This window comes from Sminthopsis crassicaudata, chromosome 1 (genome assembly GCF_048593235.1).
Source record: "Sminthopsis crassicaudata isolate SCR6 chromosome 1, ASM4859323v1, whole genome shotgun sequence".
In the NCBI taxonomy this organism is placed as follows: Eukaryota; Metazoa; Chordata; class Mammalia; order Dasyuromorphia; family Dasyuridae; genus Sminthopsis; species Sminthopsis crassicaudata.
This window is the reverse complement of record NC_133617.1, coordinates 260,065,377-260,084,297: the sequence shown is the minus strand read 5'-3', so window position 1 is coordinate 260,084,297 and position 18,921 is coordinate 260,065,377. Positions and strand designations below refer to the sequence as shown.

Sequence of the window (18,921 nt, the reverse complement as noted above, 5' to 3'; positions counted from 1 at the left end):
AAAAGGGAAAGGGACCTGTATGTGCAAGAATGTTTGTGGCAGCCCTCTTTGTGGTGGCCAGAAACTGGAAGCTACGTGGATTCCCATCAATTGGAGATTGGCTGAATAAATTGTGGTATATGAATATTATGGAATATTATTGTTCTGTAAGAAATGACCAACAGGATGATTTTAGAAAGGCCTGGAGAGACGTACATGAACTGATGCTGAGTGAAATGAGCAGAACCAGGAGATCATTATACACTTCAACAACAATACTGTATGAGGATCAATTTTGATGGACATAGCTCTCTTCAACAATGAGAGGATCCAAATCAGTTCCAATTGATTTATAATGAACAGAAGCAGCTACACCCAGAGAAAGAACACTGGGAAATGAGTATGGACCACAACATAACATTTCCACTCTTTCTGTTATTATTTGCTTACATTTTTGCTTTTTCTTCTCATGTTATTTTTACCCTCTTTCTAAATCTGATCTTTCTTGTGCAACAAGATAAACTGTATAAATATGTATACATATATTGTATTGCCACCTAGGAGAGGGGATGGAGGGAAGGAGAGGAAAAGTTGAAACAGAAGTTTTTTCAAGGGGATATATTGAAAAATTACCCATGCATATGCTTTGTATATAAAAAGCTATAATAAAAAATAAATTAAAAAAAACTTAAAAATAAAAATATATATATCCTTCAAAATGTCAAGGAACCAGTAAAAGGAAAGACCATTTTGGATGCGATCCTCACTGAAAAGTTAATAGTTGCTAGGGTGGAAATGATGGAAGCATTCAAATAAAAATGACCAATTTCTCCTAGATTTTGTGATAGATAAGATTAGAAAGCTGGGATATAATATAACATTGACTCTGGATAAGGAGACTTCAAAAGGTTCAAAGAAAAGATAAAGTAGATCTTACAAAGGACAAAAAGTCTATGAATGAATAAAAAATAAGCATTTATTTAGCACTGACTGTGTCAAAGCTCTGGGGACACAAATAGAAGGTGGACTACTTCTTGATTTTGGGGAATTCACTTTAATTGGGAAGAAAATATAGAGGTTTCACCTGTATGGTAGATGAAAAGACCTGGAAATCAATCTCTTATTTGCCAAATCCAAAGACCTTTTCTCAATCCTCATCCTACTTAACTTTTCCTACCTTTTGACAAGGCAGTTAGGGTTAAGTGACTTACCCAGGGTCACACGGGTAAGTCTTAAGTATCTGAGGCTATTTTTGAACTCTGATTCCCCTGATGCAGATCTTCATCATCTGATATCCCAAATATTTCAATATCTTATTGGGTTGGTCTCCTAGTCACATCTCTCCTCATTTTGATCAATATTCCATTCACCTATCAAAGTAGTCTTCTGGAATTGCATGTGTGACCTTGCCACCCCATACTCAGTAAAATCCAGTGCTTCTTTATTATTTCAAGAATCAAATATGCAAATATTATTGTGATTCAGCGACACTGACTTCCTTATTGTTCCTAGATCACTAGTCCAGGTGCTTTCACAGGCTGCCCTGTAAGCCTAAAATGCTCTCCTTCATCTACTCCTCCTGGCTTCCTTCAATCCATCTAAAAACCCACCTTTTACAGGAAGCTTTTTTACAGGAAGCCCCTTAATTGTATATAGATGTTTGCATGTTGTCTCTATCAGAATATAAATTCAAGAGTAGAGATTGTCTTTCTTTGTATAGTCAGCACTTAGTACGATACCTGACACACATCAGAAGCTCGATAAATGTTTATTAATTGATTGAAATTCTAAAGTTGCTTTGGGCAGATCAGATAGTAAGGTCAGAAGATCCTTAGGCTGCAGACACAGGCTAAATGTATTGCCCACGATTTGAAGGGTATGGAAAGAGAAATGAGTACTCAAGAGACCTTGAAGGCGTAGTAGCAATAAAATGGGACGGTCTACTGGTTTTCCATCTTATCCTAGTAAGCTGGTGATGACTCACCCAACTGGCATGAGTCTCCATGTCTATTCAACATAGGAGGGAAGTAAGGAAACAGCAGAACTGATAGTAAAACCTGGCCTACAACCATAGGAAGACTTGAAGTGAGCCTGAGTCTAATGGAGCAGGAATTCTCTTCCTCACAGGGAAGTGGAAATGGGGAAATGGTAGAAGTTAGATGAACATAGAAGAAAAAAAGGGAAGACTTTAGCAGGAAGATTGTGGGAGAGCACCTCATGTAATTCATTTTGCTAGCCCTGAATGGCTTCTGGATGGATATGGCAGGTAATTTGCATTGGGTAAGTTGGCTGAGGAAAAATGGGAAATTCCTGAGAATAAAATTCTAAAAATACAATGATAAGCATGTCAAAACTGTGACTTGTCCAAAGAAGTTGATATGAATGCATAGCCAACTTATCAAATTAGATTTTGAAAAGATCTATAGAAAGGATAGAAACAAAAGGTATTGTGAAATAATATCTAGAGTGCTAGAACTCAAAACGATCCTAATTTGGAGAAGTTAAGGTCAAATGGAACAAAACTCACTGAATTACAAAAGGCAGAGAGATATTTATTCATTATGTTGCTTTTGTTACCTTTGCCAAGGATAACGAACTGGAAATGAAAGAACAAAAATCACTAGCAAGGAACTTATACCTAAAACTAACTAAATAGGGAGTATCTAAAATGCAGGCATTGGGGTCAAGACCCAAATGAATCACATTCTCCTGTACTTAAAAAATGTATGATGTAATTGGTGAAGTATTCAAGGAAATCTAAAAGCTTATGGAAAATAAAAGAGGTACCACAAAGAGATAGCACAGTTTAATTAATAATAGGTCAGGCCAGACTAACTAGCAGGTAAGTTGGTAAATTGGAGGAATATAGTTATATTTTACTGACATTTTAGAAAATACTTAAAATTTAGAAAATGGTAACATTTGTATAGTCTTAAGTTATTCAAAGTGCTTCACATATATTCATTCATTTATTTATTTATTTACAATAACTATCATCCCCATATTACAAATAAGGGGAGAAAACAAAGGAGTTTCAGATCCAATCATTTTGGAGAACAATTTGGAGCTATACTCAAAGTTATCAAACTGTGGATATGCACAGTTCCAGCAGTGTCTACTACTGGGCTTATATCCCAAAGAGATATTGAAGAAGGTAAAGAGACCCCTATGTGCAAAAATGTTTGTGGCAGCCCTCTTTGTAGTGGCCAGAAACTGGAAACTGAAGGGATGGCCACCAAGAGACTTGTGTCTAACTAAGGTCCACTTTTGAATTCAGGTATTCCTGATTTCAGGCCGAATGCGCCACCTAGCTACCAAATCATAAAGATATCCTTGTAGAAACCGTGGATTAATGTGGGCTAACTACTTCTACTAAAATACAACTCTAATAAAAAACAACTCTGCACAAGGAAAATATAATACAATTAAATGAATTTGAAAATACTCAAAAGAATGTTTAGTAACGTCAACTTTATTTGTCCTTATATAGCCTTCATATTTTGTCAGACATGGAAAAATTGCCCAAGTTGCCTGGGTGCCTATAGGATTTACATGGCTCATACCTGAGAGAGATAGCTTAATGTCTTGGATGACATTCAAAATCTATAGGGCCACTGCAGGCCAGAATAAAGAGCTAAAGTGAGGTAAGATGGAATTCCAATAGGGACATATATAAATTCTGCCCACTTGGAAATACAAAATGATTTCACATTTAAAAGATGAAGAAAACAGTATTAGAGGTTTGTTTTGAAATTTTAAACCTTGGGATATTAGTGCACTGCAATATCACTAGGAATGCAGTGTGAGGCACTAGCTGAAAAAGATAATAGATCATTTTTAATGATTATCAAAGTATGAATAGCTTTATTCACTCTACAAAAGCCACTTTGTTTAAGTCTAAAGAAATGTGTTTTTTTTTCAAGCATAATACTTCTTGGCTAACTCAAGTGGCATGTTAAAACTAATGCACAAACTTTGCTATTCAAGAGATAACATGACCAATGAATGACATTTGAACTGAACTGCATATTAAACATAGACCATGCTCTCTATTGTATCAAAGTATTTTAATTTAAGCTATTTTGAGTCCAACAAAATGACTCCCTAGATTTCATTAAGCCATTTGTCAAAACTACATTGTTTTTACAAGTCCTGAATTGTTTCAAATAAATTTCTTTTACCAAGGAGCTTGGCACGTGTAAAGGCATTGGTTCTGAAGTCATTGGACTTAAGATTCAAATTCTGAGTGAGCTCAAATAAGATGCTTAACACTTCTCTGGGTCAAGTCAATATTTATTGAAGGTCTTATTATGTGACAAGTACTGTGCTTCTAAGGGATAAAGGAGAAGGAAGGAAAGGACACAAAGGAAGATAGAATAGTCCTGTCTTCAAAAAGCTTCCACTTTAATGGAGGAATACAACATCCAGACAACTGTGTATAAAAAATACTACTGGATAAAAATGGTGATCAATCATCTCAGAGAGATAATATTAAGGGAGATCAAGTAAGGCTTCTTGCAAAAAGTAGAATTTTATCTGATACTCAAAGAAACCATGAGTCAGAGATGAATGGATGATACCTAGTGAAAATGGAGTATCCTAATCAGTACAATTAGGGGATTGTATAAATTTCTGGGAGTGCTAGGTGGCACAATGATTAGAGTATTGGTCCTGAAGTTAGGAGAACTCAAAGTTCAGTTGTTTGACACTGGGAAAGTCACTTAATCCTGAACCCTGTTTGCTTCAATTTCCCAGCTATTAAATGACCTGCAAAGGAAAACTATAAATAACTCCACTATTTTTACAAAGAAAATCCCAAATGGAGTCATGAAGTGGACACAATTGAATATATGCACTAGAAGTGATTCTAAGAAGTTCTAATACTCAATCACATGATTCCCACTGCTTCAATTCAGGTGTCTCTTCTGAAGTGTAGTACTTAAATTTCCTGTGAACATAGCAAAAATTGTTTCATGACCCATTTTGCCTATGTAGTTTTTTTCTTCTTCACAATTACATTCTAAACTCTGTGAGGGCATGACTCTGTATACTCCTTTATATTCCTCTTAGCTATAAATCTTAAGTCTCCAACAGGCAAGACAGCATCTCCCCAAACCCTGAGGTGGGGAAAGGGAAAAGGAAACCAGTATTATTAAACTTTTAACTCTGTGCCAAGGCCTGTGTTACATGGCCTCTAAACACTATTTTCATTCAATCATCACAACTCTAGAAAATATATTTTACTAGTGAGGAAACTGAGGCAAACTAAAGCTCAAGTAATTTGTCCGTGGCCATATAACTAGTAAATGCCAGAGGGCACATTTTGACTCTTTCCCAACTTTAGGCCCAAAGCTCTAGCCCATGTAACCATCTATCTTGCCTACTTTATACATAGTGAATTTAATATTTGTCATTGAATTGTGTTAGAAAGTATATCAAAGGGAAAGGATGCAGAGGAACCCAACAAGAATACCTTATCTATAATAGTTGTCACCTGATTGGAGAATTACTGAGGTGGATTCATCACTGGAGAAAAAAAAAATCTTAGTATACACAAAACAGTTCATTGGTGCCATTTATCATAGTATACAGAAACAAAAGGCCAGGAAAGACTAAAAATTGCGAGTACCATAATCCTATTTTATTACTGACTTTAACTGATCCTACATATGTATTTCCCTGGATGTCTTGTGTAGATCCTTAGCTGCTGCACAAATGAAATTTTTAAAATTACTTATTAAGCACTTACATATGTTCAAATAGTACTCTGAGCTCTAGGAATACAAATAGAAGGTAGTTTCAGCTACAAACTAGTTTTAAAAGTCCTTTGATATTTAAGGGTTGATACACAAAATAATAAATGATATAACTTTTTTATTTTCACTGACAAAATCTTAGTGTTTTTTTTTTTTAATTGACAATTTAACAATGGTAAGGACATCTAGTGATAGCGATAACCTTCTTTTGCTAAGTCTTAAATAGCTTGGCCACATCTTGACAGACTGATTTTTGGAATGATGGCTGATTTGGAAACAGAAGTAATTGAGGAAAATCACTTCCAGGGTTCTTGGGGTGGTCTATTCTTTCAAGTCATTTGGTCAGCAGTTGCTGCTAATAGTGACAGAAGAGGACCCTTTTCCAAAATGGTCCCCCCTAGTTAAAGCTACTAATCTATTCTTCTGCTAGACTGAACCTAAAGAATTACCATAGCAGGGATTCTCAACAGTAATAACACAGGCCATAGATTCTGCCTAGAGATTCTCTTCTAATCCTAACGGAGCCAAGTTTAATACCTTATTTCGAGGGAAATTCTCCTATATGGGACACCAAGGTCCAATAGAAAGAATTTACTCAAAAAAAAAAAATCACATACCCCAAGAAGGTCCAGGGATAGAAAAAATGGCTCCATATTTACTTTCAATAAAACACTTTTGTAGTAGCAAAGAATTAAAAAAAAAATAGAAGTCCATAAGCTAGGGAATGGTGGTGTATGAATACAATGAAATATTACTTTGAAGTAACAAATCATGATTAGGGAGAATAGAGAACCATAAAAAGACTTCTATGAAATAATGCAAAATAAAACATAATTGATAGAATCAGAAAAACAATGTGTACAATGACTATCACAAAATTAATGGCAGAATAAAAAAACAAGAGCAAAACTAAATCTTATAAAATTATGAAAGTTATGGGAAGACAGATTCTATAGGAGATTGTGGATGTGAAACAGCATATGATAGCAGACTTGATTGATTATATTGACAAAGTCTTTTTTACATTGTTTGAAATGTAAGGGACATCTATTTTAAAATGCAGATGATATAAAAAGCAAGATTACATTCATGAATATATGCATAAGAAAGCCTTGATTATTATTCAACTTCATGTAGCAATAATCACCACAACCTTTCATCAAGTTTATTATTTTTTTCCCTCTTTGGTGATATTCTTTAGAGGTAGAGAACACTTTTAACTAGAGCTTTTGAAACTTAACAGACTAAATAACCTTACAACTTTCCTGAGAAACAAGGTTTTTCCTTGAGAAAAAAAATTATTCTAATTTGTAGATTCAATAAGGTCTAAAAAGTATAGTTGGAAATGTAAATGTTTTACAAAGAATTTTAACTAGAGCCTTTGAAACTAAACAGGCTAAATAATCTCACAACTTTCCTGAGAAACAAGGTTTTTCCTTGAGAAAAAAAAATTATTCTGATTTGTAGATTCAAAAAGGTCTAAAAAGTGTAGCTGGAAATGTAAATGTTTTACAAAGAAAAATGATTCATAGGTTTATCATTATTTTCTTTAGCAAATACCCACAGGAAATGTGAAGGCTTTAAGTTTAAATAAAACTAAAAGAATGCCCACATAACTGGAAAAAATTGGGACACAGTACATCTTTAGTTTGCCTTCACTGGCAAAGAGACTTCAACAACTTTTGTATTATTGGCTTCAGTCGGTGAAGAACACAGAGCATCATATGTTTTCATAATTATGGTAATAGACTATAGAACTAGCATCTGACATGATAGAGGAAATAGTTGAAGGGTTATGGTCACCATCAGGACCTGGAGAGACAAGCCCCAACTCTGCTTTGCATAAATGATGAAGATACTGTTCAAATTCTGTGTGGATTCCAGACTGTTGGACCTCAGCAGGTTGGCTGGCACTCAGACCTTCCCTGCAGGCCAGGGCCTCTGGAGGAGGAGAGGGCTGACTAGATCCTGACTGATGCAGCATCTGAAAACCATGGACACTGCTCCCAGCTTGGGGGGAGCCTGGGGGACCACGATACATATGCAGAGGGTTGGAGGGACCCATCAGGCTCTGCAATGAGTGTGCCAGGGGTTCCTGCATGTGTTTCTGGTGCACAGGACCTAGAGGAGAGTCAGGATGTACATAGTACTCAGAGGTTACAGGATAGCTATAGGGTCCTGGCTGGCAGTCTCCTTGGAGTGAGGAGGTGAAGAAAGCTGCATCTGATTCCATCCCATCCATAGGAGAAGCCTCCGGGGTTGGCAAATTGTAGCTGTCAAACTGAGAGGCCGGACCTAAACTCTGGCATTCACGGTAGTGTCCCATCTGAGGAGGTAGCACTCCCTGGCCATGGTGGTAGGTCTGCTCATGGAACGGCACTCCCAGGCTGTCCACACACACTCTGCCCTCTGAATCCAGCCCTGAGCCCAGGTGCTCAGGAAGGTTGTGAAGGAAGCCACTCTCCACCCGCTTCAGCCTCTTCACCTGCTTCCTCCTCCTAGGCCGGTATTTGTAATTGGGGTAGTCCTGCATGTGCTGCACCCGCAGCCGCTCGGCCTCCTCCACAAAGGGCCTCTTCTCGGCCAGAGGTAACGCCTTCCAGGACTTCCCTGCCAACATTAATGAACAAAATTAATCTTATGAAGTCACAAATCTCAAAATTGAAGATAGCTAATATGCAGTAGTAGAAAGAGCACTTGTTCTAACATCAGTAACACTGCATTCAAACTAGAACTTGGTCAAATTCTGATGCAGTTCCGCCTCTAAAGAATGAGGATTTGGGACTAAGATCAAGGTTTCTTAAACTCTTTCCACCCAAGAAATTTTTACATGACCCTAGTTATATAAATATGCAAATCAAACATTTAGTGATAATAAATCATAATTTAGCAACTCCCACATTCCAGTTACAAGACCTTATATGGATTTGAGAATCATTTTAAAAAGCTGAGAACTAGATGACCTTCAACACTATTATTTTAGGACTTCAGAGATAATCTAAGACCAACAGTAGAACCAGAATAATAATCTCCCTTTTCATAGCATACCCTAAAACAAAAGGTATTTCACCCTGTATATTGTGAGAGTTTCATTCCATTTTGGGATCACTAATCATGAAGACATTTTTAAAAAATCATATCTAAAGCAGCTTCACTATAAGCTATTGTTTGTAGAATAGTTAGTTGTTGCTACCTCTACTTCCGTAAGGACAACCAAGTCCTAGGCTTCTATAAGAGGGGCTTGTCCTTTATTATGTCCTTTCTTTACATGTCCTTCAATATCATCAGGTGAATGATTTGGTGATATCCAAAAGATATCCAACAAAGCCTGTAATGACACACACACCCCTTTTCCTTATAGGGTTCATAAAATTGTGACCTCAAGAGATTATAATAATAGATTCTCATTAAAAGTCATCTTTTTTACTTTTCTCCTTTCCTTTAGAAACAAAATAAAGTAGGGAAATAACAATAATAGTATGACAGTGAAGCAACTTTAGTAACACATATCCCAGGATTAAGGTGTCTAAACCATAGATCTAGCTTTCAATCAAATCAATCTGCCAAGTATTTGTTAAACTCTTATTTTGTGCTAAACTCTAGGGAAAGGGGAGGTGTAAGGGAAGTGATAAAACCTCTTGCTGCCCTCAAAGATATTACAAATAAATGTCAATAACATACATCCGTAAAGCAGCACACATAAGATAAATACACTGAAAATGGTAGATAGTCCTAGAAAAAAGACACTAGTAGAATTGGAGAAACAGGGAGAGGGTTCCTCCAGGAGGGGGTCACAGAAAGAGTTTAAGCGCTAGAAAAAGGAAGAAGATCAAGTAGGCCAGTTGCCAAAACCAAACCATATAATATATGGAGGGAAATAATACATTTAAATATATGGATGAAACAAGGTTATAAAGAAGTTTAATCAAAGGAAGATTTATATTTGGTGATAAAGGTAAAATAGACTTGGAGCTACTGGAGTTTAAGTAGAGGGCTGACATGAGCTGACCTACTCAATAAGTACTTCCTTTTGATAACTCTGTATAAGATGGATCAGAGGAGGGAGACCAATTAGGAGATTATTTCAAACAGTCATGGCAAGAGGTGAGCCATAAGGTTCTGAACCACAGTTGTGGCTATGTGTTCATGGGCCTTTTTTGAGAATGGTTGTGATGAAAGAAATTATAACCCTTGATAACTGACTAGATTATTGGGGGGAGGGGGTACTGTGAAAGAGATCAAAAGTATGACAACAACAAAAAATTGCAATTCTGGATGATCAGATGGATGGTGATGCCTTTGACAATAATAGAGAAGTTTAAAAAAAGAAAGAGAAGACAAGGAGTTCTGTTTTGGATTTCTTAAGTTTGAAATGACTGAATTCCTTTGAATAGACATATGTCCAGAGTTGTTGATGTGAGATTAATGTTCAGCAGATTAGGGATGGATACATAGACTGGGAATAATATGAATAAAGATAGTAATTAAGATTCTAGAAGCTGATGAAATCACCATGTGAGACACTATAGAGAAAAAAGAAAATCATTTGGGCTTAGGAAAAAACCTTGGGGGAGGTCGAATAGGGGAAAAACCCATACAGTTTTGTTACTGGTGGTGTTCAGAGTTTCAGTTGTGTCCTGATCTTTAGTTGGGGTTTTCCTGGCAAGGATCGGGTTTCCTTCTCCAATTCATTTTACTGATGAGGAACTGAAACAAAGTTCAATGACTTATCCACTGAGACACTTATACTGAAACCACATTTGAACTGAGAAAGATGTGTATTCCTGACTTCAGGCCTGGTGTTTCTATCCATTGTATCAACCAGTGGCCCCACAGTCAACCCAAAGGGGATTGCTATAAATATAGATATGGCAAAGAATAGAGGAGGGTGAGTTGGAGGAGAAAGGGAGTTAGAAGAACTAAAACTATCTGATCATTCCCATATCTGTTATGCTTATTTAAGTACCTCCCATTTCTATATAAAAGATAAGTTCAAATTGACATTGCTTTGGGCAACTTTTATGCAGCTAATCCCCTAAGGAAATAAATTATGAGACTATATTTTTTACCACAAAAATCATTTCCCTATGTTCAAAGTCTCCCCCATTCTCTTCATGGGGAGTACCCTCCACCACTGTAAATAGCTTACAATATTCAAGTGATTCCTGGAATGAAAAATTTCAGAATACCAATTCCACAAAAATAATATCACTATTTGTCACTTACAGGGGGACATGGTATATTGGAAAAAGTTTCTGCTACACTAAGAAAACCGGGGTTAAAAGTAACCCATTCTGCTTTATATACTCCTAAAGGGGCTACAGAGAGAAAAGACACATACCTGCAAAAATGTTTAAAGCTGTATTATTTTTTGTAAAGAGAATTTGAAAGAAATGAGTATCCAGAAATCAGACAAGTAGTTGAATAATTGAGTTTAATGGAATGTTATTACACAATAAGACATGATGTAAAGTACAGATTCTGAGAAGCTTCAAAAGACTGATATGAATTTAAGAATGAAATAAGCAGAATATATAGATTATAACAATGTAAAGAAAAACAATTCTGAAAGACTTAAAAGCTCTGTTCTCAAGTAAATGATCAATTCATGACTCCAAAACACTAATGATGAATCCTACTCCTTGACCAAAAAAAAAAAAAAAAAAAAAAAAAAAAGGTAAAGGACTAGAAATATAGAATTAATGAGTATTTATTAATAACCCAATTATGTGTCGAGCACTGAACAATAAATAATTAAATATAGGTATCTAGAGAAGGCAGATGCTGGCTTTCCTTAACTATACAATCAGTCTAAACACCATTTATTTGCATGATTATGGTGAGGATCAATTGAGATAACATCTGTAAGGTGTTTGCAAACCTTAAAGTACTATGTAATGTGCTACTATTATTAAAAGCTCAATGAAAAGTTTTTATTTTATCCTAGAAGCAATAGGAAGCCACTGGAGTAAATATTAAGTAGTTTAGCAAAACAGATCTTCAATTAAGGAAAAATCATTTTGTGAGCTAAGTGTAGGGTAGGAGAGAGGAAGACCAATTAACATTATTTTCATAATCTAGATCAGATGTAATGAAGTCCTGAACGGTAATGAATAAAGTCTAAATCTCTAAACATTCAAAAACCAAACATGTTCCATGTTCTAATTTTCAGCCACATATCTCTTTATATGTATCCTGACTCCGGGCTTGGTAAAACATGCAAGACATTGGTCCATATCCAACCTCTACCACACTGCCCTCCAGTTTCCCCAGCAACTTTGACCAAATAATGAATTCTTATCCCAAGTCCATATGCCTATCAAATATAAGGTAATTGTATTTATTTGCTATTATAATTTGTATGTGTATTCTGTTCCAGTGAGCCACCCTTCCTCTTCTACCACACCAGTCTTGACTTGCCTAATAATACAATCCAATATCTAGCATTGCTTAACTTCCTTTCTCTACAGTTTTTCCTCACTAGGTCTTTGATTTTCTTGATTCTTCGTCTTTCTAATTCAATAAAATTGATTTTAGTCATTTAGTTAGAATGGCATCAAATGTAAAAATCAGCTTAGGTAAAATTGTCATTTTCATTATACTGACCTCGAATATCTATTAACAATGGATAGCTCTCCAATTATTCCAACCAATTCCACCTATGCAAAAAGTTTTGAGGGAGTGGCTGAACAAAAGTTGTTGAAATACTATAATACTACTGTGCTTTAAGAAATGATGAACTTGGAGCATCTAGTTGGTGTAGTAGTTAGAGCACCAGCCTTGAAGTCAGGAAGTCCCGAGTTCAAATCTGGCCTGAGATACTTAACAGGTCCTGACTGTGTGACCCTGGGCAAGTCATTTAACCACAATTGCCCCAGCTAAAATATATAACAGCACTATTGTTCTAAGAACTTCTTTGAGTGAAGCCATTTTGACTTATAAATACTAATTAACTACAAAGGATAGATGAATAAAAAATGCTAAATGTAGCCAGAGAAATAACTAATAAACAGAAGTATGTGTAAATTAATTTTACACATAGATTCTTATTTGTTCCTAATGGAAACCATAGGGAAGACAAAAAAAAGGGGGGGGGAGTGGAAGAAAAAATTAATTTTAGTTATATATATGTAAATATATAGTCATTACATGTATAAATAGAATATCAAATTGTACATATAGATTTTTGGTTTAATGTGTATTATACTACATAATAGAAATGGCTTGTTTTATTCCATAAATTAGAGATAAAATAAATTTTAAATATTTTTTAAAGATACTATATGAGCCAATTCACCTCCGTGACCATTATTTTTCTCATCAGAAAAAAAAAAAAAATTGTTGATAAAACATTTATAAGAGCTTACTATGTTCCAGGCACAGAGAGCTAAGTGCCAAAATAAGTAAAAGTTTCAGCCCTCAAAGAATTTACATTCTAATGGTGGAAGACAATGTACAAAAATTGCAGAGATGGAGTATCTGGCTGGGGGCATGAAGGAAGACTTACAGAGAAATAAAAAGATGGCAGGATCCAGGTGTTCTCTTCCCCCTTCCTCCCCTTTCTCCTCCACACCCACCCCTCTCCCCTCCGTTCAAAAAGAAACCATCCCTAGTTGTGGGGGGGCTGAGGATCCTTCCCAAGTACGAATTCTCAGCTGAAGTAGTATTTTAGGATGAAGACTTTGGTTTGGGGAAAGACAAGAGAATGAGAGTAGAATGTTTTTTGCTTTCCTTTGAATCCTCAGTCCTCAACAAATTACAGAAATCTAAATTCTTGCTGACTAATTTTTAAAATTTACTACCAATTTGAGGTTTTTTTGTGAGGAGTACTACATAAAAATGGCCTTTTAAAAACTATATCTTATTTCTCACAAGTTTAAAGCACTGAACAATATAAGGTTCTAACCAGAAGCATATTTGAATAGAGATGTGTTAGTTTGGAACAAAAGCCTCCTAAACGGTCTCCTTGTCATGCCAAACCATCCTACTCTCAAGCCTCTCCACCCACAAGGATTCCCTCATTTTTCCATTCCAGGAAAAAAAACACCTGAATCAGGCTGTCCCTATGTGCTTACAGACCAGACTCATAACTTGTCATCTTACAACTCTAATTTCAAATCTTCCTCTAACTGTTACACTTCAATTCCACTAACAATTCATATTTTAGCAGAGATCAGCTATAGCCCGAGTACGTTACAGGCAATGGATGGATACCTTAAAGAAGAAAAGGTGGGAAAAGGCTCCAGGAAGAGGAAAAAGGTACTAGCAGAAAAGGTGGCTAAGGACCCAAAGACAAATGCTGCCTGCTTTATATTTTTGTCCACGACTTACTGAGGCCTTCTTTTATCAGAGTTCTTTCTCTAAATTACCCCTTTCTATCAATTCCCAAAGCACATTTCCTCATTTTGTCACAAACTTAATTCATAATTACTAATAAATATTGCCTTGCATAATTACTCCAGCTAAAGCTGGAAAGAGCCTTAGGGGCAGCCCTCTAGTCCAAAACCTTTTTACAAAAGGAAAGAGAGGCAGAAAAAAATGTTAAGTTAAATGCTTTAGGAATAGACAATAATTGGGTTCAGCTCTTCCGGAATTGAGGGTAGAGACAACAACATCCAACCACCTACTGAAGTCTCCAGTCAAGTAGTCTTTCCTTTGTATGCATCTCTCAGACAAAAAATATCCCCAACACACCTACTTAAGATGAGTATTAACATATTAAAACTTCAATCACTAAACACAGCTAGTTCTTAATCCCCCTTTCCTTTTATTATTCTAATACCTGAAGTCCTATCGTTTTGATTCTTCATATACAACTTTTCCAAACTGGGTCCACCACCAAATTACAGGAAGATGTTTTGTGAAACAGAATCAGAGGGGAAGAAGTCTCAAGCCCCAGTCATCCTTCTCACTCCTTCACTGAAGAGATGAGGCCCTTCCTGGAGGCCCAAGGAAGGGAAGTGGCTTGCCCAAGTTTTACAAGATTTAAATCCAAAACCACTAATTATCTTTCCAGCTAATCATCTTTCCACTATACAGAGCAGTCTCTAGAAATAGCTCACATATTCCAAATCAAAGAATCTCAAAGATGGAAGGGACCTTCTCAAAGTTCATCAACATCAAGTCAGAGCTGAATAGACCTATTCAGTCCCTGACAAAGAATCAATCTGGTTGGTCTCTCTCTTCAAGACTTTTTCACAAACGTGGGCAGCCCATTCCCCTTTGAGTCAAGCCTCCCTTGAGTCATTACTTTTGAGTCAACTACAGTTGTTGGTGTAAGTTTTCCTGTTTAAACAAAAATCCGTCTCTGCTGCTAGACTTCAGTCCTCTCAGCTCAGGTCAAAGAAGTCTAAAGCTATTTAATATATCATACAAGCTCTTGAAAGAATTGAAGACAACTCTCATATGTATTTTTTTCTATTCAAAGATATCTCCCAGGTACTCGAGTACAGGATAGCATAATTTTTTGAGCCTTTCCCCATTTTGGTCTTTAGCTCTTTTTCTTAATCTTCAAAATAGTAATAAAAAACTTCTGCAGAAGGTTAACTTTTTTAAAAGGAAATTTTCTATTTTGTAAAATAGGTTTTATAATTTTGTTTTACCCAATAGGAAAATACTACAAATTAATGCCTCATCATTGGAGTAGAATGCTTTGTAGCAAAAGATTAACAAATACAAACACAGAAATACAAGTAAAGCCATATGAATTTATGTAAAACAGAGCACAACATTAAATGGTAGATACATTGCTGTTTATGCAATACATATTCTTGTCTTGAGGAGTCATCTTCCTAATATCCAATGCTTTTGCACTATCAACCCCTATGCCTAGAATAAGCTCCCCTTTGCTTCTTTATCAATGCTTCAGTTTCTCTGGCTTCCTTCAGCACTTAGTTCAAATGCCAGTTAAGGGAGGCCTTTTCTAGTTTGCCTAGCACCTAGCGCTGAGATCACGTTTTCTCCTGTCTAGAGCATATGTCATAAGTACCTGGTTATTTTTCATGTTTTTTATCTCCTTTGGAACAACAACAACAAAAAAAATTTGTCTGTCTTTGTTTCCCCAGAGTTTAAGCATACAGTAAATGCTTAATATATGCTTACTGCTTGACTGAAATGTCAGTGTTCATACAGTTAGTTGATTATCTGAGGAAAGGCTTAAAAATCCTGATTTTTCTATCTAGCCATCCAGTAGCTGCTAAACAAGTGTCAAACTCAAAGCCCAAGGGCAACTCTGAGGGCTAGATTAAAATGTAAGAAAATATTTGAAATAAAAATACAATGCATCATGTTAATTTGTGGTCTTCTAAATCAAATGGAGCCAGAAGGGAACTGCTTCAATTTAACTTGGACACCATATAGCACTGTACCAGCTTTCTAATCAGCACAAGAAATTTATCTTTCATAGTATTTAAAATAAAAATCATCTCTTCAGGCAATTGTAGTATAACGTGGCAAAAAGATTTCAGGATGTTTTTAACAAAATTAATGCGGGGCCATAGCATTCATAGTATTTCAGACCTGGGAGAGCTCTTGGGGATAATTTTATCTAAATCCTTATTTGACAATCGGCTTTCCTTTGGTGAAACAGCTTAAGTTAGTGGAAATAGTTGATCTAGAACCTAAATATTCCTGGATTCTGGCCATTTTCCATCACAAAATACTACTTTCACAACATAAGTCTGTCTTCCTCATTTCAGAATCACTGAGAAAACTATTTTGTAACATCTCCTTACCTCCCTGGAGAAGGAGGAAGAGAAGGAGGAGAAGAAGCAGCTAGAAACTGGTACATACTTATCCTGGAAAAAGTGCTAGGGACTGAACCTGTGATTGAAACGAATTAGGTTACTCCGAGGAGAGGATGCTTTTCTTTAACAAAGTAGATGAGCACCTTCTCCATAATTCATTACCTTAGAGTAATGAGGCTCAATTACGAGGTAAAGTAATCTACCCAAGGTTAATTAACCCAGTAGGAGACATGGTCTTAACTTGAACCCAAGTCTCCCGTTCCCCAGGAGAATTCGCTCTCAGCACAATAATACTGATGCGGCTTTTAATTGTGGAAGGTTAACCATAATATAAAGGTTAGCATTTTAAACACAGCTGCTTCCATATAGTGCCCGCAGAAAACTGTCTTAGCACAGATAGATGATGTGGTATCTACATAACAGCCAGTAACAATTTAAATGTGTAAACAAGATGAAATATTTTTGAATAACTTTATCGTCAACGCTGACCAATTGTTTTTAATCGCCAATGTGGCATACTCTCACCTCTCAACTTCGCACCAAAGAAAACTTGAACATTGAATTTAAATTCTTCCCAATACTGCTTTTGTTATAGATGGATTTATTTTTAAAGCAATTTTTATCAAATTGCCCGACCCGCCGGAACAATCACTTAAGAGAATCACCGAGATTCTCTACAACTCATTTCTAACCCAGAGATAAGAGACTGTACCTGTGATTACATTCTTAAAAAGTTACATCAGCCAGAGAAAACTCCCTCTACCAACGTCTTCTAGAACTTTTTCTACAATGTATCCTCTAGAAGAATCGTAGACTTTTACATTTAAAGGCTTAAGTGATTTGAGAGCCAGTGGCATTTTAACCCCGAACTTCCTGGTTCTGAAATCAACAATCAGGTCTACAGAGCCAAGCTGCTATTAAATCTGCATTTACTCTCAGGAACCACTTTGCAGTAATTAAACTAAGGTTATAAAAATCTATAATTGACATAGATGCATATTCAGGTTTTCCCTGGAGAGTACTTCTTAAAGAAGGTTGTGGTCCCCTCAGGATGAATTTTCCTTAATTTTCCTTCCGCCCTCCACCACCACCACCACCACCACTACCCTCATATAGTCAGTGCGGTCAGCGCGGTGCTATTAGATAGTCAATTAAAAAGGAAAAAGAAGAAAAAAATGATGGGGACACTTGTGGATAAGCCACTGAATTAAAATTAAAATCCCTCCTCTCAGAATAATCGGTACTTTCTTTGATCCTTGTCATAGACTGGGGACTTCTTCCCCATAACCCTGCACTTCTGATTCCCGCTGTAAATGTTCAGAGCCCCACTCACCCAGCATCTTGCTCAGCTCGGCGTTGTGCAGGTCCGGGTTCTGTTGTGCCAGCCGCTTGCGCTCGTCCTTGGCCCACACCATGAATGCGTTCATGGGCCGCCGGATGCGGGACTCCCCTTTGCCACGGCCCGCAGACCCAGCAGCTGCAGCAGTCGTGCCGCTACCCCCGTTCCCTGCACCTGCACCGGACTCGTTCTTGACCTTCATCTCCCCTAGGGAGCTCAGAGACTTTGCCCAAGGGCAGGGGCCCATCCCGGCCATCATCACGGGCAGTGCGCACCTGGCTTGGCTCTGGTCGTCACTGGCATACCCCGCGTCCGGGCTGCTCATGGCTCTCCTGCTCAGACCTCGCGACCCGCACCCCGCCCCGCCCCCACACCCTTAGTCTGGACCCGAAGGTTCCCTCAATGGTAGGTCCAAGGTGGGAGGAGAACGCGGTAATCTATGGGAACTGATGATCTATCTGTATGCCCTGAATCCCAGAAAAAAGTCCAAGCCAGGCCACCAAGAAAAGCCACAAATTTACACAGCCCCACAGAGTAAACCCTCCTCGTAGCCGCTCCCCTTTCTACATCCACACGACCAATGGGTTTCCGGGGGCGGGGCGGGGCGGCTCTCACGAGGTGTCAAACTCCCCTCCCTGGCCTGCAGGAACAACCTGGGCAGTTGATCGAATTTTACCTGGGTAGGTGAGAGCTAGAGGTTACCTGGAGTGCAAGAACTGGATCTCCCTGAACCTGGTTGGTCTCTGGACAACAGGACATATTGCACTCCTGGTCACCTCTGATGTATACCATTGGCCTAAAATGGGGGTGCTCTGTCTGAGGAAGCAATGTGTTTATTTCTTAAAATACTTTGATAACTACATTGAATACAATTGATTTTCTCTGTAGCATGCATTCTATTTTATGGTCATAAAAACTTTTTTTGAGAAAGGGTTTATAATTTTCACCAAAGTGCTAAAGGACTCATGATACAAAAATGACTACCCCACTAGGAGACCTATATCCTGACAAGAAGGAAGAGTTTCTGACTGAAATTTCCCCTACTCACCTAAGTCTTGTAGATATGTCTGAGCCCCAAACCAGTTAAGGAAGTACCGTAACC

General features: G+C 37.2%; 1 protein-coding gene across 1 annotated transcript; it reads right to left on the bottom strand.

The window, feature by feature from the left end:
• Positions 1 to 7,378: 7,378 nt before the first annotated feature.
• On the bottom strand, positions 7,379 to 18,393 carry LOC141549080 (transcription factor SOX-17-like). Its single transcript, XM_074278407.1, has 2 exons — positions 17,814 to 18,393; positions 7,379 to 8,345 (listed from the first exon to the last, which is right to left on the bottom strand). The coding sequence occupies exons 1-2, from the start codon at positions 18,142 to 18,144 to the stop codon at positions 7,456 to 7,458; spliced, it is 1,221 nt and encodes a 406-aa protein (XP_074134508.1). The 5' UTR covers positions 18,145 to 18,393; the 3' UTR covers positions 7,379 to 7,455.
• Positions 18,394 to 18,921: the final 528 nt, after the last annotated feature.

Excerpts from the sequence above, each read along its gene's own strand:
- LOC141549080 (XM_074278407.1), bottom strand. The coding sequence starts at position 18,144 with ATGAGCAGCCCGGACGCGGGGTATGCCAGTGACGACCAGAGCCAAGCC. Across the intron at positions 8,346-17,813 it reads CGAGCTGAGCAAGATGCTGG|GGAAGTCCTGGAAGGCGTTA; the intron begins GTGAGTGGGGCT and ends TAATGTTGGCAG.